This window comes from Theobroma umbraticum, unplaced genomic scaffold (assembly GCF_002168275.2).
Source record: "Theobroma umbraticum cultivar Fairchild unplaced genomic scaffold, ASM216827v3 scaffold_56.0, whole genome shotgun sequence".
Classification (NCBI taxonomy): Eukaryota; Viridiplantae; Streptophyta; class Magnoliopsida; order Malvales; family Malvaceae; genus Theobroma; species Theobroma umbraticum.
The window spans coordinates 325,919-350,448 of record NW_018397256.1 but is presented as its reverse complement, the minus strand read 5'-3'; the positions used below and the strand labels follow the sequence as shown (position 1 = coordinate 350,448).

The following is a 24,530-nucleotide window of genomic DNA, read 5'->3' as shown; positions in this document are numbered from 1 at the left end:
TAACATCATCATTTCGCATGCTCTACACTTCATATACATTCCCAACAAAAACTCAAAACACAATCAATGCTCAGCCGCACTCACAACGCAATTCTCCAATCTATCCTACAGCATATACCGAGCTTTTCGTCTTAGCATGGAAACAGAGCTAGCATCGGTTGCACCACATGAGCTCTGGGCATGAGTTGGCTCTATATGATTAAATCCAACCACTAACAAGAATAATCCCTACTTGACTGCTTTTGAGCAAGCCAAAACCAAAATCCCCTTCTCCCCCTTGCTCCAAAGTCCAGACAAATTTTCAAATATATTCACAACCATGCCTACACAAAAATGACTCCTGCTCTTTTTCCCATCAAATTCGAGATCACAACAGCTCATTTGACGAATGAAATCAAATTACAATTCCCGGAATCAAAAGAATCACTATATCTAAGTGCTACTCCCAATTCAGTTAAGGAAGTGGTTCACTTGTTGGCAATGTAGTTGGAACACTTGTTTCCTGGTTATCTGGTATCACAGTTGGTACCTCTGCCAATGGTTTATCTGCCACAGTTGCATCTGGTGCTGTTGTGTCACTTGCAGTTGCTGCTGGATTACTTTCTGCTGAAGCACTCATATCCGGATTACTCCCTGCTGATGAACTAGGAGCTTTATCATCCAAAGCAGGTTCACTAGCTTTTGATGTGGGTGGCGCACCTATTGGTGCTGCAGCTGGTGCACCAGAAGGTGGTGCTCCTATTGGTGTGCCTGGTGTTGCTGCTGGTGCACCTGGAGGTGGTGCTCCTATTGGTATGCCTGCTGCTGCAGCAGATGCACTGGGAGGTGGTGCACCTATTGGTGCTTCAGCTGGTCCACTAGGAGGTGGTGCTTCTAATGCCAATGGTTTGCCTGGTTGTTGCTGTGAAGCCTGAGTGGCAGGAGCAGGTTTTTTCTTAATAGTAATTGAAGCAGAAAGTGCTGACATCCCAGGAGGAAGGATTTCTATCGGAGGTTTCTTCCCTGCCTCTGACAAACTTGTAAGTTTGGGATCCTCAAGAGAAGCCAGAAATGCAGCTGTAGCATCTGTTTTTGCTGATGGAGTGTGCTCCACCTCCTTCTGTAACACTCGGTTCCAAGCCTCAACCAAGTTCTTCAATGTCGGTCGCCCATGAGCCTGAAACAAATTTTAGACTGGTCAGAAAGCAAGCAATATGCTTTGGATCAACAACAAATTGTCTACATGAACCAATTCATACATGTGCATGTAGCACAGCCTCTGCAAGCATCCCAGTATCCTGCCATGCCTTTTCCATAAGAGCATTGTCTCCCAGCACCGCAGATGAAAATGCTGCCTCACGCCCCAATCCAAGGGAGATCAAGTTATTTACTAAACCCTGTAATCACATAGAACTTAATTTACCAAAAAATAATCTAACAAAGAAGTCAAGTACACAATTGATAATATTATCACACCATAATAATCAGCTAAACTAAATATTTGTAATGCCAATGACTCTAGCAAGGCAATAATGTCCCTTTCGGTAATAAATAATTCAAAAGGTGAAACAGAAAAATTAGTAAACTCTATTACATTCGAACAATACCAAATTCTCATTCATTCAGTAACAAAATGTCAAATAACTGGTAAAGATTTTTCTCACAAAAGAATGCTAATATCTTTTAATTATTTTCAACTAGATATTTGCTTTACGATGGGATATTGAGATAGATATTTGGCTATGCAAGAAAATATTAGAAACAGCGCCAATTAAATACAAAAATAAGGAAGACATACTTAAGGTGGTCTGGACATGTAAGATGAAGGCCTACAGTAGAAAGTTTTAAATAATAAAAAGGGGCAAATGGAATCAAGTACTTATGTAGCATAGAATTCTTAACACCTTTTAGCAGGCATCAAACAGCTCAAATAACCAGTTCGGGAGAGAGGATCTGAACATTGCAACTTACACTCAGGCGTGTCAACTCTCCATGATTTGCAAGTCGAAGAGCAAGTCCTCTTAACTCGTGACCCTGTAAAGATCCTTTCACTGAACCTGCAGTAGCTAACCTTTTAAGAGCTTCACGGGCAATGTCAGCCTGGGCAGTAGCATCAGCAGCATCAATAAGCTCCAAAAACTCATTCGCGAACTTTACTATTCCTTGAACAGCCTCAACAAGATTTTCCTTTTTAGCTGTTAAATTGAGAATATCATTCAAACCAAGCCCTGGATTATCCTGTCCTATGTCCCTGCTGTTGCTCATTGTCAAAAGACACTGCAGAGCTCTTTTCAAATCATTACTCTTCATGGCTAAATCAAACTCCAGCCTGTAAACACAGAAAAGCAATATAATTGAAGATATCATGGATCAGACTGCAATGCAAGACTAAGATAGGGCTCCTGCTGCACTCTAATTGGCACAAAACTATAGACTCATGGAGAGTGCTTTCTTCAACGTAAAGCCCAACTGGCAAAGCACTTCGACCATCAACTTTCTTCCCCTACTTTCTTGAGGAAACAGTGGGATTCAATGATGGAGAGGAACTTACGTAAATGCAAGTATTTAACATTCATTTTTTATGATGCTACTTCTGATGGCTAGTATATACTTCAGAAACTGGAGCTGCTAAATTAAAGGAAAAGCAATATGCTAGGTTGATACCCATGACTATAGTTCCTTGTTTGCAAATTGATTTTGCATATGATTGCACCCCGCCAGAAATTCATTAGAGCCAGTTCCTATATCTACGAATGGAACAAAAATAGATGAGAACAAGAAAGAACCATCAGCTGGTTGCAAATGGCCATGGTGGATAACTTAATATGCTTTGCAACTGCCTAAGAGAAAAGGTAAAAGCATTGTTTGGACTAAAATTTAATGAAAGCTGTGGCGATGAAAGGTCTAAGAAGGTTAGGTAAGGCCACAATTCAAGTGCTTGAAGACATTTTTTATTACAAATAGAACAGGTGTATTAGTGAACTTGGCATTAATAACCATCAAAAGACAGCCTAGATCAGTCTGCAGTGGGCACCAATCTGGCTGGCAAAGGCAAAGGCAAAGGCAAAGCTAATGCCAGCAGTGCAGGTCCAATTTGGAGCCTGCAGCACAGATCTGGCTTCTTAAGGCAGGATCTGGCAGCTTGAGTTGCCACTGGTGGTGCCAACACGGGTCATTACTAGCCAAGAGGAAAGAAAAGGAACAAGGAAAAAGAGAGAAGGAAAAAAAAAAATTTCATATTTCGAACTCAATTGGCACATCATATCTATATTTTTAAGAATTTATGTCACCAACACATTAGTGTAATAGCCACATCATCTTCTTTCAGTAATTTCTAATGCCAGCTCATTATTTGAAATTAAGATAACAGTCACATGCAATTCACATGACATTGCCATAAATTTTTTCCCTTTTTTGAACCAAACTAAAGGAAAAGTGCTAAACAAGGAAGCACAAACACATGAAATGAAGAGAGCAATACGAAAATTTTGAAAAATTATGATACGACATAGCAGCATACGACAATAAAAAATATTACATACAAATATATATTTATTAGTTACATTCCATTAATTTTAAATAAAAACAGACACCATGCAATAAAAACTACCTCAAAATTTGATAAATATATTTAGAAAATATTTCATTCTCACAATGTCTTAAGGTAAATTCATTATTATGCATGAACTATTATTGGGTAGGATACAGTAATCTGGCCCAATAGCATTTTTAGGGTTAAAAGCATAACCCAATAATAAGTTGGAAGCCCACTTGCCCCGGGCCAACTTTATACTCTAGTGTGCTACTATAAACATCATTTTCTTTGTCTTCTTCACCAAATGCAGCAGCACTGCTCCTTCAACTCCCTGGATCCATCGTCTCCAACTAACTTCTCACCTCTTATCTTCATTTCAACCACATAGATCAACACTTGAGCCAGAACCAGATTTTTTTTCCCTTCACTGAATATCCAGTCTGTGTCCATCACGTCCATACCATATCAGAAAAATTATTCTGGCATATTCATGGGTATCCGGACATGCAGTGGGTCATGTCGAACCAGTATCTGTGTCCAAAATGCATACGTGAGGGTTGGAGCCATGTCCATGCTTCATAGGTGCTAAACTTGTGCCAATTCAAGGACGATTGGTAAGCCTAGACCACCATAATAAGTAGAATGGTAATTTGATCCTTATCCCCATCAATTATTGCTCCTATATCATCACATTGTTTGCCTCAAGAAAAAAGAAATGTACTTCTCCAAATCACTTTTCCAATTAATCAAAATCTCTTTCCTATGATAAAACAATTTATAGTCTTATTTCCTTTAATGGGGTACTTTAAGCCACATCACTTGTCATATTTTAAGAAAATATATTGACAAAAAACCTGACACAATCTCTTTTTAACAGTGATTTAGAGCATCAAACTTCATTTTAAGAAATTCTTCCTTCCCTCCACATCTCTGCAAGCCATCTGAACTGAAAATTGCAAATGAAGCTCAATTAAGGATATCATCAGTCTTGACCAAAAAAAGAAAAAAGAATAAGGACTGATGGTAGTTTGGTTTGGAGGAATCTCATAAAAGGAAAATTTGGTGCAAAAAGGTAGAAGAAGTCTCGGCCTGCAGTGATAAAAGAAAATAAGATTTGGCAAGTGGATATTTACTAGATGGGATTATCAACTGCGACATATTAGTCCTTGAAGAAGCTAAGACTCTGCTTAAGCCTTTTGACTTGATTGCTAATTGTTGTGGGATCAAATAGTGGAGAAATTTCTTTTTCAGAAAAATATCTAGATGCAGTAAACTTTAATAGGATATGTAGTGTTTTTCCATTATGCTAGTATGTAGTTTGTTTTAATTCTGTATTGTGGAGTGAATGAGTGGTTAGTATGTTGGAGGCAGGATAGTTGTAACTCTTTGCAAGAAAAATGAGGCTGTTAAAAGGTTTGTCAGGGAGTAGTAGGGACATTCAACAGAATTAAAATTTCTGCAGAAAGAAAAGGGTGACCAAGTCAATTTTAGAACAAAGACTTAATGCACGGCCAGGTGATTCAATAGCATTGCTAAGGAGTTACATTCAGCATTAAGGAGAGAAGATGATTGCCACCATAGACAGCCAATGTGGTGAGCAGACTGCTTCTTTGAATAGGTGTTTATGAACTTAATACAGATAGAGTTGCTAAAGAAGGACTACAAATGCTTCAGCTGGATGTTTATAACAGGGCCCTATAATAATTATTAAGATTTTTAATTCATAAACCAAAATCTGAAATGGTGTTGACATGGTGTTTATATGGCTTAAAATATCTTATTTAGGGAAATGAGATTAGACATACTCCTAGTATTAAAAAATATTTTAATATACCCTAATTTAAAGAAAACTCCATACTATCTTTTGAGTAATAAACCTCGACATATTTGAGTTTCTGAGGTAGTGGCTTTTCTAGACTCTCCTAAACCTGTTTGGTTTCTTACCTAAAAACTACCACGTCCTCAGTGCTTGAATAAAATTAACTCAAAAGAGCAAAAGCCATACATCTCCAGCTCGTTCTCCTGCTATGATATTTGAGCGCTTCAACAATTGCCTATTCTTCCACTTGATGCTTCTCTAGTTTATTCCCACTAATCTCATGTAACATAACCCATCCAATCTGGTTCCCTCTGATTAAAAGAAAATCCCCTTATACTTTGGTGCGTCAACAGACAATAATGCAGAAACACATCGCACACATGATGCATGAGTAAACACTGGCGTCCAGATTACCATGCACAGAGGATAGGGAATAGAAAGCAAGCAACAATGCAAATGCATGTGTCTGTGTAAGAGAGAGAGAAAGAGAGATCTAACACAGAAATTTGTTGATGACAGAATCAGAAATTAATCTCAAAGTTGAAATTTTAAAAAACCACCAACAGGCACCATAACCGTAAAAGAAATCAAACACAAAATAGGCAAGGCAGACCTCTTAGATATGCCAGGTAAATGAAGTGCTTCAGTGGCGTAGCCCATTCCAAGCATAAATTGTGCTAAATCATCATGATGCTCTCTGCCAAGCCGAGTTGCCCTGCAGAGAAAAATAATATTAAATTCCACAAACTGTAGTCTCATTTGAAATAGAAAAGAGAATTTTGATACCATTTCACAGCACTAACAGCATCTCCATAAGCAGCAAGACACCGACAACGAATGCCAGGATGGCTCAGAGATAAGGCATGTGCAGTCATGTACCTACAAACAGTAATATAAGTGTAACCAAATCTATATTAATAATATAAATTACAATTCTGGATGAATGCAACAGACTTTTACATGAATATAGGACATGACATGAGAATAACTTGGTATTTCTAATCAAGAAACCACCCCCCCGGGAACATGTAGTTTATATAATCATGCAACCAAAGGTTACAGACTTTCAAGATATACATCAAGTGCTGGAAAGAGGTGAATGCTGGAAATTCACTACCATAAAATGCAGAACTGTTTTAAAGCAACATAAGCAAACTAGTGGACATATATATAATGTCACACTGCTATCAACCAAACATGCCTAATAATTCAGATGTCTCAAGTAATAATCAGAGCTAAACCAGTAAATGCGTGAAATTCTGGAAATCAACTAAAACAAGAACTAGCTTTCCAACTTTGCACTATGCCAAATTTATCCCCTCACTTATGCAATCACTGAAAGGTCAATCACAAAATGAGACAAAAAGAAACTTGGAGAAAAATTATTTAAAAGAAGTACAGAGATGAAATTCTTTGGCAAGCCATTGAATTTCTCAGAGTGCAAGCCAAGCTACCTATCAATGAGCCAGAGGACTCCATCTCTTACGCCAACCACAATTAGGGGTCCCACTGGTCGTTTTTGCTCAGTTGGAAAACGAGTAACTGCTACTGAAACCCCTCCACCGCCAACAGCTATCTCATTAATCTTTCTTTCTTCCATCTCTTTTAGCATTGTTGCATCATCCCCATCAACTTTAGATTGTTTTGGCAACGACAAGAAAGGTGGCACAGAAGGAGCATGCTGGAAAGAAGCTAATCGGACCACCTGACAAGAAAACACATTGATACAAAACTGAGACCCTTAATCAGATTATAGACAGTAGCAGAGAAATATAAAGGCATTACATACTTAATTAGCTACTTAAAGCTCAGAATATATATAACTAATTGTAGCAACAAGAAGTCGATTGAGTTCTAGCTATTATAGTGCACTTCCTTTATTTTGTTCTTTTGACTAGTTTTAGAAAATCTTGAATACGATAGAGGACCAACAATATAACATTAAGAAAGTAATATGCATATGCAAGCATCCAATTAAAAGGCTGACAAAATAATGAATAATAAATCTTCAAGTAATTCCAAAGTTAGCCTTCTCTTTCTAATTAAGCTCAGTTAAAATTGCAAGCTTGTGTTTCTTTATATTCTAATATTCTATATGAATGAAGCATGCTGCTGCAAAAATTTAAAGCACCGCTTATATTTCTTAAAGTCATCTACAATGTTCCTTTTTTTTTTTTTTGCCGTTGGTTGGGGGGGGGGGGGGGTGGGGGGTGAGGGTTGCCCAGAACGGCCAGAAATTGAACCAAGGCAGATAATCCAAGGCTCTTGTAAACCATGCATAAAGTCCAAATGATAATATATGCCTGAAGAAAATTAGACAGTATCATTCTAAATTCTTATGAGAAGCACATAAATGATTATTATAAAGTTTATCATCTTTGTGAACAGAGAATTGTTTAAAAGCTAAATTTCATTTATGGTTAATTTGTGTAAGAAGGAATTTTGAAGGAACACTGTGGCTGCCAGTCATGCACTGGCCCTAAGTTTACCAGTTAAATTATGGATTTTTGATGTCAACTTCAAGTAATAAAATCCTTAGCTGGGACTTATAAAGTTATAGAAAGAGAATTATATTGAAATATAATGCATCAAACCTTCAAAGCAAGCCAATTGAAACTTCAGAGATAAAGAAGGTGCAAACATTTCTACCAAGCCAACTGAAAAGTTATAGCTAGTACAATCACATATTAAGTATCTTGTTTCACTTACATCCTTCTCTCATAGGATAAGTCCACAATTTTAGAAAATTTTCAACAATTCTCTTTCCTAACATTATCATATTTCCTAAAATAGGCTTTTTTATCATGCAAACAGGGAGTTTTGGAAAATAAGTTCAAGTATGTGCTTATTTAATTATTGAAAAAGAATATGCAAAAATGAAATGAAGACAATATACTATCATGCAAACAAATAATTATTGGGTAATCAAGTTGAAGTATGATGTGTTTATTTAATTACTGGAAAGAGGATGTGCCAAAACGAAATCAAGACAATATGACACAAAGGGAGTGCACAAAATACCACTTACTCCAATGACAACGAGCAGAAAAATTATAAATAAAGATATATCAGAATTCTGACCTGTAGCATGGGTGGCCTCAATGTTATTCTTTCTTGTGTAGCAGTTTGGGGACCATCTACAGTGATTAGAGCCAACTCTCCATGCTCAGCAACTGCACTTGCCTGTGCCTCTTTTAATTTCATCTCTTCTTTCATCTTTCTTGTTTCTATGTCGATGGGTGCAACTCCAGCATCAACAAAAACACATCTGAAAAATACAGCACAAAAGGCATGCATTGGGCAATTATTAGTTCACTTGTCAACACCCTTAGCATTGCAGCAACTTTTTCAAAAATTGTTTTTTTCTCAAAAAAAAAAAGAAAAAGGAAGAAGGAAAAGGGACATTAACCCACAAGGAAAGGCCCCTTATGAACAGCTTTCAAATGCCTTAAAGGACTTAAAGCCTTCAAATGTTCATGATTGCATTATATTGCTCAAAGAAGGAAATAAGGGGAAAAAATTAACAAAAGTGACAATTGAGTTTTTTTTTTTTTTTTGGCCTTCAATTACGATTATCCTACTACAGCCAATCAAGAAATCACTTCCAACTTCAATTCTATTTAAAATATCATGCACACAAGGGAAACGATTTGTGTAACAACTAATTATCACAGGCAATGACTAGTGCAATCTCTAACTGAAATCAAGTCATGAAAAACTTCAAAATTAATTATGTAGTATCATGAAGTGACAACTGTTGCAAATCCTCTAACCAATTTAATTTGAGTAACAAATAGCATGATCTTATTAAAATTAAATTACACAAGGATAATATTATTTTAGCATGTTCTATGTCAAATTAGATATTATAAGGGCAGTTAAAAGCAGAACAACTAGAAAGATGTATTACAAGGATATATTTGGTTGTTTTGAGAAACTTCAAAACAAGTTAGGGGCAGTAGCTTGACCAAAAACCTTGATCTATGACATATTGAGGGAATTCTTTTCCCTACTTATGGTTTATGAAAGTATATGATTAGAGAGATTAGGAATCTTAGGTTTTATAGCTGGAAAGAATTAGGATTGGGGCTTAGAAGTATATAAAGGTTTGATTCCATCAAGGTTTAAACTCAGAAAAGAGACAGACAAGAGGAAAGGTGGCTGGGATTGGTGACCAGCAGAAAAACCAGGATAAAACTTGTTGCTGTTATTATTGTACCGTGAACAATAACCTGAGATTACAGTAGTAATAAAGAGAAAAAATGCAGAAGAGAGAGCAGACAAAGTATTTTCCTAGGCATCTATGCCTCAATAAACTGAAATACTCATGAATATATTAATCAATGCTTATAGAAATATGAACACCGCATCTGACTATCATCCAACCCACCAGGACTAGATTCCTAATTGGAAACTAACTAATAAATGAACAGAACACAATTAAGACACCAAAAAGCCAAACATAACCTCTTCGCAACTCCATGAAAAACTCAATCCAACAAAATTAACCCTAGGGGGGAGGAGACTACAAAAATTACAATACTACACCCAAGAAATAAAATAACTACAAACCATAATATGAAATTTTACATTGCAAATGTTGAAATTGCATAATAAAGAGTGAAGAACTAGGGTCTTTCACCGCCGGCATCAGACATGAGAAGTCCAAATTGTATCATTTTATATTCATTATTTCTTCAAAGTAATGTAACTCTCAACTGAAATGAGCAACTTTTCATAAACATAATTGTCCTTTTAATCATTTCCATTTCAAAGAGGGTTCCAACTAGTGTTAAGCAGATTTTGCAAAAATCATCTACAAAAGCATGCGGATAATAAAGAGAGTGAAGGAAACCGGGAATTTCAACTTAATATAGCCAAAACTTCTGAAGAAGTAACTATATCATACTCAATAGTAGTTGGTGTCACCACAAACAATTGTCTCCGTTGCCAAACAGCTCCAGTGGCATAGGCAATTGCAACATCTCCAAGGTATCTATACTGGGGACGCAATGAAGAGATGACAATATAATGCTGATAAGCAAAAGCACAATACTCAACAGTTTGGTCCCATGCAGTCCACTCTGGTTGAGGGAGAAGACCACCAACTGGTTGAAAAGTTTCCCAGCTGCACATTGTAACATTAGAAAATACAAATATCTCTAAGCACTTATTTCAGGACTAAGCTAACAAAAACTTTAGAGGAGTTGGAACCACTTATATACAATTATACACACACACATGTTCATTGCAAACACACTAGGCTTCAAGAGTTTAATTTGAACAAGACCTCATGGTAGCTGGTTCAGGAGTTTAATAACTTGAAGACAAATTACCAAAAACATCTGAATATATCCAGCCATAAATAAATGTCATTTGGGTATGTGTCACATACATGTTCTTACACAGATAGACAAAAGAGTAAAATCAACTAAGTTCACCATTATGAATACATAAATTATTTACAAAGATTATAAAATTCCACATATGATCTCACAGGCTAGACAATGCAGACAACAAAGATGTCAGAAGAATTCTAAATGTCACAAAAATTTAAAGTTAGGAGCGTATGCTGCAAATGATGGACAGAACACAGAAGTACCGTTAAAACCTTCAACCTTATGCAAAGCTTCTACATATAGGGGTTTTTGGAAGTCAATTTTGTCAATTTCTTATCTTGGATCTCAAATTCTCACAGGTATAAGATTAACAGCCCTGTACAAAAGCAAGTCAATCCTTCAATTGATAGAGGACAAGCTTATGAAGTTTCACCAATTATGCTTTCTTTCGGGATTTTGCGAAGCAAACCTAATCCTAAGTACGAACCACGGGAAATTACTTCAAATCCTAAAAGAAGTAATTTACCCAGTCTTCATCTAGGAGAAGAGTAATGAGGACTTGTTTTCAAACTCCACTATTTTTGCACCAAGTGTAAGATCCCAAAAATTGAGCCAGAACATGGTGCCTGGAACCAACCAAAAGCTGTACTATATACCACACAAAATCATGTTAATGGCATTCAGGCATGACAATAATTATTTTACCTGAAAAGCTGAAAGTTTTGAGGCACTGCCTCAAAAGGAGATCTATTAGAAGAAAATCCGTCATCAAAAGTAGCAAAAGAGCCGCTACTTCCAAATCCTGACAAAGGCATAGACTGAATTGTTGATATAGCTGTTGCAGTACCGGGACTAATCCTACGAGATGTTCGATAGGCAACACCAAGTAATGCCCCTCCATGCAGGCCAACGACCTGGTAGAGAAATTTCCAAGTTAAGAGAGGAATCCAACTATGTGCAATGCAACAAACATGGAAAGCAGAGTACTGAGAAACACATGCAAATCTATGTCTAACAATATGAAATCTTATTAGTGCTATTTAATTCAGAAGTACAAATGCTTTTAGAAAGTGATTTAAAATCCGGACAATAGTTGGCAGCAGCCTGAAATATCATTTGTCAGATTATTTTTTCAAAGAAAATAAAGAAACACATTTAACATGATTTAGAATTTCCTCCTAACCAAAAGAAAACAACGATTTGTTAGAGACAATATTTTGTGGAAGAGATTGCTACACATAATTTGACACTAAGAAACCATCTCTCCTCATAATTGAAGAACCAATGCATCAAGGATGAGGCTAATACTATTAAAATGAAGGAACAATATACACTAGGCAAGGAGATCAAGATACCGGTTCACTTCGGCTACCTATGGACCTCATTAATATGTTTGATGTTCCATCATCCAGCAAAATGCGAACTTGAACATTAGCAGAAGCAGCAGTAGCAGCTGCTGCTGCAGCCTGAGCTGCAGCTGCAGCTGCTTCTTTAGCTTTTCTTGATGAACTGCCCTTGGGGAGAATGGGCATTCTTGGAGGTAATGCTGATTCCAATATAGCAAATCTGTCGCAACATGTATCCCAAGCCAGAAGCCTTGCACTTCCTGAATCAACAATGGACCAATCGCTAACCTTGTAAATTGAGAAATAAGGAATATCGGGCCACACAATTGCAAGATACCTGCACAAAAGTTCTTCAGTAAGAATGGATACCCCACCATAAAATTAAGTAGAATGGTAAAACTGCTCAGCACCAAAGGTAAAAGACAAGCATATTTCAGCTGAAATTTCTCCCATCCAAGCAAAATGTGCATGCTTATGGCAATGTAGGATGCATTTATAGCTGCCTAGTACAAGAGCATTTTTTCTCTTCTGGCTTGGCAGAACAGAAGGAGAGGAACTAACAGTCCAAACTGGACATCAAATATCATGTAAACAAACCCTGAACAAATTTAATGTACGTCTACATCCACAATCATGTATTGTTGAAACTGGCAATCTGTAAAGCAACAACAATCATGTTGAAGCAAAAGTCAGAATACTTACTTTCCAGAACTGCTTACAGAAAGAACTGAATATGAATCATGTGGCACAGGTGTACTAATGTGCTTTTTAATCTGCTTCACATGCAATGGTTCAAATGAATCTCCCTTCAGCTTTCCTGTTTCAGATAAGGAGCCATTATTTCCAAGTGATGGATTTGCTGTGTTGGACAGCTGAAAGTTTAACAGCTTCAATTCCCTTTCAACAACGTAGACAGCAGAATGTTCTCGACTCCCAGGTGGTGTAGGGAGAGGAACAACAGGAGGAAGAGATCTAGCATCAAATTCACTGACTATAATACCAATATTGGTCCCAGTAGCAACAAGATGAGGCTGTAAAGGATGTGCAACCATGCAATAAACCTGCAGTAGAACTTATAAGAGTCAAAACAGATATCTTTTGGGAAGAAGAAGAAAGAAAAAGAAACACCAAGCTTTGTGAAAACAAATGACAATCATATAAAGGCCAATTTCAATTTAGGGAGAGCTAAGTTTAAATAACATTCATGGTAGGGATTTTAAACTTCTTTAGTGAGTAAGCTGTAAACAACTGATATTTTTATGTTTCTAGTTTTTCAGTTTCTAAATTTTCAGAGATATTCACAAGGAATTTAAACCTATCTGCATAAACAAAGTCTAGGTGGCTGAGGTTAGGCCAACAAGGTCCCAACACATTCTTCTATATCCTCAGTTGACCTTCTTATAAAAAAAATTAAGAATCACTGAAAAGAGCTTGGCCCTGTTGTTAACTGTGTAAATCTCTTTCTTCTATAACTCCTTAGCTTACTGATTTAAGGCTTCTGTGGTATTGACACTCAACATTATGAGCATATAACATACAACTAAAATTACTAATAAAGTTTTATCCCAAAAAACAGCTACCAATTATGGGTAAGGATCACAACCACAAAAAACAGCTACATACCCTAAGTTTCTTGTTCGGTGCAACTACTTGAGGAACAAGTGAAGACAGATCACACAATGGTCTTGTAAGTGCTGAATATGTTGGATGCTCAATAGCCCTGTAAAGTTCAAACAATTACCATGATATCCTTGCAATAATTAAACAAATGATACTGCCTTAAATTTTCATTATTTAATGCATATAGCCTCTCACTAATACACTGTAACAAGAGCCACAGTATAAAAAAATTATAAATTTTTTTAGTGCTACTGAGAAAACCAAAAATATATTATACCATATATAGGAATCTTTGACACAAGTCAAAATATCAAGGTTCGGAGCTCGAGGATGACACCAAGATACCACACTATGACATGCAAGTTTTGGAACAGGTTTAATTCGCCGTAACTCCTGTAGCAGAGAAGTTAACACGCATGAAAAGAGAACATCCCCACGCTTTACTACGAAATTTCAATTTACAACTGTGTAAACTTCTCAAGGGACGGTAGAAAACCTTAAAAGAGATTGTGTCCCATATAGCCAATGTCTTGTCTGCACCAATTGTAATAAGTTGCGGAGTGCCCCCAATCACTCTAGAAAGCTCTACAGCAACAACTCCACCATCATGTGCCTATTTGATATCATAAAAATGAAAACTTTCCCATTGAAGACATACAGATAAACAAGAAATTTTAAGAAAAGATAGAGCCCTATAAACAACATTTATGAAACATTCTGACATTTCACAAGGAAACAGAAACATATCCAATCTCAAAACCACCTTATTTTTTTCTTTTCTTGGAGGGCAATTGAGGTTGCCCGGTAAATATCATACACCAACATCCTAGCTTTATTTTGAGTTCAGACTTTAAAATTAATCAATGAATTATTTACAGTGTTGACAATTAGCCTTGAGGTTGGTGACAAGTTCTCAAGAATCAAAGAGGTAAGCACCTTCAAGCTTAGCTTTGGTACAAGTTCCCGTGAATCTTGACCATGATCTGCACTCCAAAGTATAAGTAAACCATCACTAGCACCTGAAGCAAGAAGTGCCTGCAATTAAAATAGAAAACAAACAATGACCAAGTATTACATGACAATGAGAAAACATATCCAGTCAACCTTCAAAGATATGAGCACATATTCACATGTCCTAACTATAATGAAATAGCATTATTGCAAAATAAATGTTATTCAGTGGTGGAGCTAGAAAGTTAAGTTGGAGAGCCCAAACAAACGACAATATATTTTAATAAATACATTTAAGTTACATGAACTGGAAGCAACAAACAGAGAAACAAATTTATCTAAATATCCCTAAGAGAAGCCTGAAAATTCTTAAATCAATAATCTAGTAATTTATATATAAAAACAAAAAAAATGTGTTATTGGCAGTTACATTACCAATCCCATCACCTCCTCTTTGAAGAAGCAATGTAACTACCCATTCTTTCATAGTTAAGTTGGGACTACGAATTAAATTTTCTCAGTCACCAATTGCATTATTGTATGTGCTTTCAATTGCCATTATGTGCCTTGACAGAGCATTCTCATATTAAATTTGCATGTTTGAAAAGTACAAACCACAATATTGCCATGAAAGATGTAGTATCACATATAGATAAGATAACTTGTAAGCAAAGAAATCTTAAAGTTAGTTGTTAGTGAGTAGCGAAAATTGCTCATAAAACCTAGATAGAATTTAACGAGTCCGTATGGTCAGTATAACAGGCTACAATTGTAGATTTCATTCATCATCGAATACTACCTCCATCTCAAATTGAATGTCCACTTTCCAAATGGTAAGAAGTTTTGAGGAACGAGGTATTTTGTCCCTTTACAACTTTTACCCTTTTAAGTGTAATAAAAGTTAGCGAGCCTACTTAAAGTTAGCATTTCAATGAAGGTTAAAATTAGAAAAATGCTTTCCATTTTGGGAAAGTAGAAATTATTTGACACTAGGGCATTGTTAAGACTCCTGGGCGTTCTGAAAGACACCAATCGTGATGAAGTTAGAAACCCCACTAAGGAGAATAACCAATCTTAGCAAGGTTGAAAATTCCACTAAGGTGAAAAAATAGCCAAAATCCCACTTTGGTTAACAAAGCTAAAGATATTAAAAACCTCTTACTCTTCTGAAAATAGTCTATAGAAAATAAGCACTCTTACTTAAGAAAATAGTCTTTATTAATTCTCAACTTCAATGTGTATAATAACTAAGCCTAAGGTTCCTATTTATAGTATTATAAGCCCATACCTAATAAACCTTTACTTCAAGTTGCCTAGTACAACTAAAGTAGTTAACAAGAGGTTTAAATAAAATAGATGTTCTATTTAGTAATAGAACATCACTAGCATAAAATCAAACAATAATTCTTAAAAGTATTAATAGTCTAAATAGAATAAAGAAAATAAATCCTAAATCAACTAAAATTAGAAAAAACTAAATTAAATAAAATACAATCCTAGATGCTCCTGCGTCATTATTTCTCGAAAACCTGAAAAGGAAAGGTGGACATTCAATTTGAGACTATAGGAGTATAATAAAGAAATTAAATATTTTTTGGGGGCTCAAACCACCCATGATTCTGAAGTAGATCCCTCTCTAATGGAACCTAAAACTACATATAGATATGTATGTCTATAAGGATGTCATGAGTTATCATGTATTAATTTATACTAAGAGAATTGCAATCTTTTTCAAAGAAAAGGAAGAGATACGGAGTGAAGATAGGTAAAGATGAAATAATATTTGACGTAGAATGGCAAGAAGCCTTTTCAATGGTACTCTAAGAAAAGGTGCTAAGATTGTGAAACGGACAAATGCAGGAGAAGTAAAGAGAAGAAAAGAAAGGATATGTCATTATGTTCATTTTTGTCATGCGGATAAACAGAAGTAATGAAAGAAAAAGAGACTTAAATTGATACGCCCTACAATTAAAATCTTATACACATGAAATACTGTACAAATATATGATAGATAGATAGAGAGAGAGAGAGAGAATGAAGATGGGTAAGGATGAAGTAATTTTTGACACAAGGAAAGAAGCTTTTCCAATGGTACCCTAAGAAAAAGGTACTGCTATTGTGGAATGGATGAATAGCAAAGAAGGAAAGAGAAGAAAATAAATTAGTCATTATATTCATGTGGTTGATTTGACTAAACAAAAGCAATGTAGACAAAACTGACTTCAAAGGATATGCCACCCTATAACTAAAGAATTTACATACATGGAAATACACTGGCCACTTTTCACTTACCTCCATCACCATCTCTCTCTCTTTCTCTCCCTTTCTCTCTCTCTCTCTCTCTCTCTCCTTTTCTCCCCCTCTCTCCATATACACATGAAAATGCCCATTCCTCTATTCAAACCCATATCTCTCTCCGTCCCTCTCCCTCTCCCTCTCCCTCTCTCTCGATCATGATCTCTATTTAGTCATCTATATCTAAAGCACATCTTAATTCTATCCCTTTACCCTTTCTCCCTTTTAAGTCCCCATAAGCCCTTGAATTAAGATAAAGGTCAAGGAAAGAAATGTGACCACAGAAAATAAATGTACTTTTTTTTTAACTCAAACCCATACAATCATCAACTAGGCAAGAGCCCAAGGTATAAAAGACGACCCTTTTAATTCTAAAGATAGAGTAAGACACTTAAACGAAATTTCTAGAAAATAAAAAACTTAATTGGAAGAAGGCTCCAAGATAAGCTCTTTCCAAGCCCAAATTGGACTACAAGAAAAGCTGCAATCTGCTTGCTATGTAAAAATGCCCTAAATTTCCTCTTCTTTTAGACACAACCAAAGCCACATAGACATTAATTTTCTGCCTCCTTCCCTCCTGATCTATATCTTTGCAATTAATCAAGCCAAGTGACTGGTTAACAGAAGATAAAAGGCCCAGCTCTCATCAACAACGATGGCACAATAACAGAAATTGACGATCATCTCCACATCTGATCTCAGCTCTGGTTTTGAATCAACTTATGTAAATCAGTCAAGTATGAATTTCCAGTGCCACATCAGACATAAATGTCATACGTATACCCAGTTCATGTCATGTCGACACAGCTATGGCACCCAAATTTATCAAATCCATGTAACAACGGAGAACAAAGTATTTCATCAACTATGTATTTTTTTTCATTCATCAGTTAGCATTCTTTTTTTTTTTTTTGTGCTGTCTCGTACTGACATTTTAAAAAATAAATATCCAACAATGACATCAGGGATGGGAACTACATTAGCCTTATGACAGAAATGTCAACATCATGAAAAACTTATAATTAATTCACATGCATTACTCATGGTTAGGGCAAAATTGTTATTCTTAAACACTTAAGTGTTCCCAAAAGACATAAATAGTTACATAAATTTTTCTTTACAACTATGACCTACCTCACCAGAAGAAGCCATGAAAGTCATCAAACAAGAAATTGATCCTTTATGACCCCCGGTGTATCTTCTTACAAGCTGACAAAAAGAAAATGAATATAAAAGAAAAACAACATGATGTCATAATAAATCCACCTGAAAATGAACCAAAAGGGTTAAGCAACTTACTAGGTAGACAAAGACAAAAAAGCAAACATCAAACCTTCCATGTCATCATTGAAAGAACCCTAATAACACCATCTGATCCACCAAAAGCAACAAGAGGACTGTCACCAGCAGACGACCTAGAAAGGAACTCCAGACTGTAAAAAGAGGGAAAAAACAAAGATATCAGTGAATCAATGTATAATAAGGAGAAGGACGGTAGAAGAAAATTGACATGACCATATGGATAGTTGGCAATCCATGCCTAACAATAAAAAGAAAGAGGGAAAAGGATTATAGATACTACAGAAGCCACTTAAAAAGCTAAATAATTTGGTTTAATAAACATGGGTCATAGAAAAAGATAAGAAACAAAGCAGCGTTCACAGTCAACAAACAGACACAATAAGGGACACTCAGCATGGTCAAAAGCAACAAGCACCTTTAATGCACAACAACTTCAGTATTGTCCAAGCACTAGGCAGACACATCCAAGTAAAAGCATTAAGATTTTAGAACACATATAATACTGAATATATCATAATTATTAATATACATATTAATGCCTAATAAACTTATAAATATATAGTTTACAAAGCATTTGATAAGAATGAAAAGTACATAAATGTATAATTAAAACGTTTAATACAAGATAGGGAATGCCAGCTACATCATCCACAGCATGCAGCTGGTCAATACTTAAGTCCAGAATTCTTTGGTAATAAACCAAGGCTAGAGTTTCATGAAAAATTAACACTATGGTTACCTGCCCTCATATCAAGATAAACTCCAAGCGAAAAAGTGCAGAAAAAGATCATGAGGAAATTGTACACGTGAATAAGCAAGCCCTTTTGGGATTTTATTAGCTATTAGATAAAGGAAAGAAGACCACAACTAACAAATGAAAATCGTCTGCCCCCATAAACATGCCACATTTCCTGCTGCATTAATCCCTACTTGCCACATAACATGGAAAATAATTTAAGGAAAATAAAAAAGCCATTTTAAGTTATTTGCAAACAAACCCAGCAAAATCAATACGCACAAAGCACAAAACACAAAACAGTGCCCTTCTCTGTTTTTAGCAGCTGACTTTGGGTTATATAGAAAATCCTCATATGCAGCTCTTCCTTCTTCAGGGCAGGCTGCCTTTATATTTGAGTCTATAATGCTTTAGACATCTGCATACAGTATTGCTTAGTGTCTCTGACGCTGAAAACTTTTAAATACAGTGTTGATATAACCGGTATAAGGTAGAAGTATGATTAACTGAAGTAAAGTGGGGTTATGCTGCTTAATGATTGATAGGAAGCTTACGGTTTCTGCTTTATGCTTAGAGCATATTGCGATAGAGTTCAGGTGATTCATCTTTCTGCTGGTTGTGATTAAGGGAAGAAGCTCTAACCAAACTCCTGGTTTTAGGATCCAAGTACACCCCCTAGGTAGCCCATAAGGACGACAGGCACTTTTATGTTATGTCATCCTTACTTTCCGTTTATTTTTGTTTGTTTGGCTGTGTATTTTCATAGACTCACCATTTTGGAAATTAACCCAGCAAGGCACTAGTTGATTCAACAAAACTTTTGAGTTTGGATATATTGTTCGGTTTGTTCAAAGATAAGGATTTGTTCACAAATAACTTTAAATGGCTTTTATTTATTATTATTTTCTACGCTACATCACAAGCAAGGATTAACGGGGCAGCCAATGGGGCATATTTACAGGGCAGACAATTTTTATTCCCCAACTAACATAGATAATTCAGGATTAAAATTAGTATTAACTATACATATTAGATGTCAACAGTTTAATAATTATAGCTTTGTTCATATCTTAAATTCTCATTGCTAGCAGGTGGAACTTGTATCATAGCTTGCCTCTGAAATAACAACAGCTCAATTAAATCTATGTATAGTGCCTCCCGTGGTCAAAGCAATCAGAGCATGTGTTTCAGCAGGTAAGTTCCAATCATTTTTCAGCTTGACTCATGATTTGATTCAATTAACAGGAAATTGCTAGGCTTTAGTAAACATATGCAGATACATGCAGAAAGGAGGAAAAAACTAGAACAAAACAAATAAGATGATACACGCTATACTAGTAGAATTAAGAGCTTACAAATAGATATCATCTACACAATGTTGGAGCAGACACCGTCAAAGTAATGAATGGTTGATTAAAAAAAATGGGGACTCTTCTAATAATGTAGAAGAACAATTGATGTTTGATGATGATGCTTGAATGTGCTGTAGCAGCCAGGATTGTTGGGTCTTGGTGTCAAAATAAGGAATACTTGACATAACCATATAAATCAGAATCATGATAAGCAGCTTTTAACTTGTTTTTTGGCACATGTGATTTGAGCTACAATGGGAGGTAACCCTCTTTCATTCCATAACCCAACCCCCCCATCCCAAGATTCAAACCCAAGACCATCACGTTGGAGTCTCAAGTTCTAACCAGTAAAGTGTCCCAATATGAAGTTAGAAATATATTAAAGGGGAAAACATAGAAAAATATCAAATTGGTGGAGATGGAAATAGAACTGAAGGACACTTAAAAGTACAATTTGATGATGATTTAAAATTTCATGGTTCATTAACTGAAGGTTTGTATTATAACTAGGGTATATATGATGAACATATCATTCAAAGAAGACCAAAGATTCGACAATAGCAAGCTTTTGTTTTTGCTTTTGATATACATATATACATAACCAATGCATGTATATACATAACTATATATGAGTACCGATTTTCAATTGTTAGATCCTTTGATATCTTATCTACAACTCATAATTGATTAAACCAACCATTGGATGCATATTTTATTCATGCAAATCATGCATGCCAAGATTCAAATTGGTTGAGGATCTCTAAATATTTCATTAAGTCAAAATAGTTACAACCTTTAAGTACAAACAGTTAAAAGCAGTATCTACAATGGAACTATAATGAACACCAGATTGTCTTAAAAATTGGCATGCATAATGTGCATGATTCGACTATTAAATCCAACAGCCAATTTCCTATAATTAAAATTATTGATTGGTGGAGAACTCATTAAGTTTACACCAATGTAACTTGAATCCTACTCTCCCAAGCGCAAAAATAAGCTCCTAAGGTTGCCTAAGTGTGTAACGGGCTAACTCTAAAAAGCAACCAAAATATACATAAAACAAAGAAAATTCTCTGTACTAAACGTAATAATCTTAAAATTCATGAGTTTGTTGATAAATATTAAAGAGTTTGCTCATTATGTCTATTAGCATGTTCCAAAGATCCAACATTATCATAATTAATTAAAAGTTGTCATCACACCCTAGCTCAGTGTTTTCCTTAACTTTCATTTTCAACAAAAAACTGTGCCTGGATTATATTCCCCTTTTCTTTATTCTTCTAAAAAGAGTTTTGTCCTTTTCTAGACATTATAAAGATAGAGCTAATAAAAAAATAAAAAACCAAAAGGAAAGAGTCAAACATGTCTTTTATGTGCCCTTTGCCTTTCTAGGCACAAAAGGCATGCACTTGATCAAAGGCACCTTGTTTGACTGGGTACAGGTGTTTCAATTGCAGAAGGCAAATCAACAAAAGAGCCTCATACCCCATCAAGTAAGGTGCCTCTAATCAAGTGTATATCTTTTGTGCCTAGAAAGGCAAACAGCCCATTAAAGGCATGCTTCAATTTAGAGTGCACGTGCACACACACAAACACATAAAGAAACTAGCACTTGCTTCACTCAAGTGACACTTTTTTGCATCTCATTCCTCGAGTATTAAAAAGGTACTAGTGCCTAGAGCATGCCTTGTGCCCTTGACTACAATGGCTCTCATATGCCAATCCAATCCAATCAAATTTCATTTTCCATACCTTGTCCCTGAACATTATTCACTTTCACATTTCAGATATGATTATAGACCATTAAACTAGGTGAAGATATCACTTATCAAAAAAAAAAACTAGCTAAAGATATACTTCAAGGACTCAATTGCATTTCTGATTGTTAGTATGGGAGAAGCTTAATGATTAAAAAGAACAAAAACTAATCATACAGTGTAAGAAAGGACAAACTACCAGACCCCAGCTCCACCAAATATTGGGGTGGATCCACACAAAATTGATGTCAAGTACAGCAAACGACTAATGATGGAAAATACAGGACCACCCATGCAGTGACAAAATTATCGACTTTTGTGACACATGACTTGTCAAAGGGGACCAAATTTGCAGTTGTTAAGAAGCTTTCCTTCAAATCTAAAAAAAAAAGAATTAAGTTAGATAAAATAACACAATCTTGTGAATTCAACTTGAGAATTTTAACAGCCTCCTATGGAAAGATACTACCAAACTAAATCCAAAGGCTAAAGATGAATGGGTAATTTTCACTACAAATCCAACTCTGTAGTGTTGAAGGAAACTTAAAAATCTTTATCCATAGTGAAGATAATTTTCCAAAGTGCAGTAAAAAGTACAAAGACAATGATTAATCTATGAAAAAAAAAAAAGAATCTGAAGAGCTACTTCAACATTAAAATAACTCATCAGTTGTTTGGATTAACTATTGAAGAGAATTTCAAATTCCAACAGATGTATACATCAACAAAGAACAATGGTAATAACAACATTATGAAACAGTAATCTTATGAGAGAGATGGTACCACGACTTCATGTCAAAGCAGATCTTACAATTGTAATTCTATCTACCCAGAGCATAAAACTTGAATCCTAATCTTCTACGTATGCAAACCCAATTCTTATTTATATAAAGCTTTTCAACAAATTCCTTAAAATTTCCTTTTACTATTCTTATTTCAGATTTCTAACTTTCAAAGGGATATTATGTCCTTCGCTTTACGTCTTAATGTCACCAAAATCCAAATAACAGAAGAATAAGCAGGACAAAATTATTGCTTTTCCAATGATAAAAAAATAAAAAAATAAAAAAAAAACAAAAGCAATCAGAAGTTAAAGAAAGGCAGTGGCAGCACCAGCCAAACTGGGAAAGAAAACAACTGTAATCAAAATGCTATGCTGGTCATCCAAGTATATCAATAGATGAATGCATTAGCAGTTAAAGCCAGCAGACAAAAAGGAATTAGAAGCTTCAATTCTTGAATTTGGGCTCAGCAAGAATATATGGAGTACAAAAGATATGGCAATGGAGCTGATGTTTCAAAAAAGAGCAAATGAAAGACGACAGACTCACCAGAGAAGAGACTTGTTGTCAAGCTCTTGTTTGGGTACATCACGGCCACGCATTGTGACCAAGTCCAAAAAGATGGCTTTATTTTCACAGCAAATGACTAGAAAATGCCGCCCTTTTGTTGATGGAGCCGGAGAAGCAAAAGCAGAAGTAAGATGATTGACAGCAGTGGGAGCCTCCGCAGCCGCAGAACGGTTGCGCCAAAGTTGCCAAAACCGCACGTCGTCATCGAAAAAGCTCACCTGCTTAACACTTTGAACAAAACAAGTATAGAAAAAGGTCGAAATTTCAGACTTTGCTAAAATCAAATTTGAAGAAAGAACAAAAAAGGATAATAATTAATAATGTACTGCTACTAATTAATCACCTCCCTCCGCGGATGGCCTCTGTAGGTTTCCCTTTGGGCTCTGTTAAGTGCAAGTTTTTGACAAATGTCAGACAAATGAATAGGAAAAAAACAAGAATGAAATCACAAGGTAGAATTAGATTTCGAACCAGATTCGCCCTCAGCAAGCTTCTCCAATTTGGCACCAACAAGACGTCTCTGATCCACCCCACCGGCCTTGAGCTCGTAAATGACCTGGCGATGTTCCCAGTTCCAAACGGAGACGTGATCGGAGGCATCGGCGGTTACCAACCATGGATGCGTCGGATGCACCGCTATCTTCACTATCTTCTCATTCGTAGCTCGAAATGCCCTCAGCCGTAGCATTTCTCCCCGATCTGATCTGATCTGATCTGATCTGATTGTAAAACAGCGCCTTTACTATTCAATTGCAACTCGCAATTGCGACTGACGAATCGGGAACCCAATTACAATTTCGAGTCTCATCCAGATCCACCCACTGTCAGCTGACTCTTGTGCCTGCTGGCCTCAAACTTGCCCGCACCACGCAGCCTTTTTTTTTTTTTCTCTCCCCTTTATTTTTTTAAAAACTGTTTTTCTTTTTCTATTTTTCTCTTTCAGTAGAAAATCTCTATCATACTTAAAAGAAACCCATGTGTTGCTAGTAAAAATAATACATATGTCAAAACAACGATGCAAGTGAAATTCCCTTCACGTCACGTGATAAAATTGAAGTATTGTGCTTGAAAGATACCTTATAAGGGTTACACTAATAATTTACTAAAATGTCATATTTATAAAAAAATTTATTTTGTGATATAC

At 35.8% G+C, this 24,530-nt stretch overlaps 1 protein-coding gene across 1 annotated transcript; it reads right to left on the bottom strand.

Moving 5' to 3' along the window:
- Nucleotides 1-288: 288 nt before the first annotated feature.
- Nucleotides 289-24,323, bottom strand: LOC110410197 (Transducin/WD40 repeat-like superfamily protein). Its single transcript, XM_021419791.2, has 20 exons — nucleotides 23,858-24,323; nucleotides 23,730-23,769; nucleotides 23,366-23,614; nucleotides 18,218-18,317; nucleotides 18,019-18,093; nucleotides 14,575-14,673; nucleotides 14,135-14,251; nucleotides 13,916-14,031; nucleotides 13,642-13,738; nucleotides 12,721-13,079; nucleotides 12,028-12,355; nucleotides 11,378-11,586; nucleotides 10,243-10,461; nucleotides 8,415-8,601; nucleotides 6,788-7,038; nucleotides 6,120-6,212; nucleotides 5,947-6,048; nucleotides 1,951-2,308; nucleotides 1,239-1,376; nucleotides 289-1,156 (listed from the first exon to the last, which is right to left on the bottom strand). The coding sequence occupies exons 1-20, from the start codon at nucleotides 24,072-24,074 to the stop codon at nucleotides 455-457; spliced, it is 4,056 nt and encodes a 1,351-aa protein (XP_021275466.1). The 5' UTR covers nucleotides 24,075-24,323; the 3' UTR covers nucleotides 289-454.
- Nucleotides 24,324-24,530: the final 207 nt, after the last annotated feature.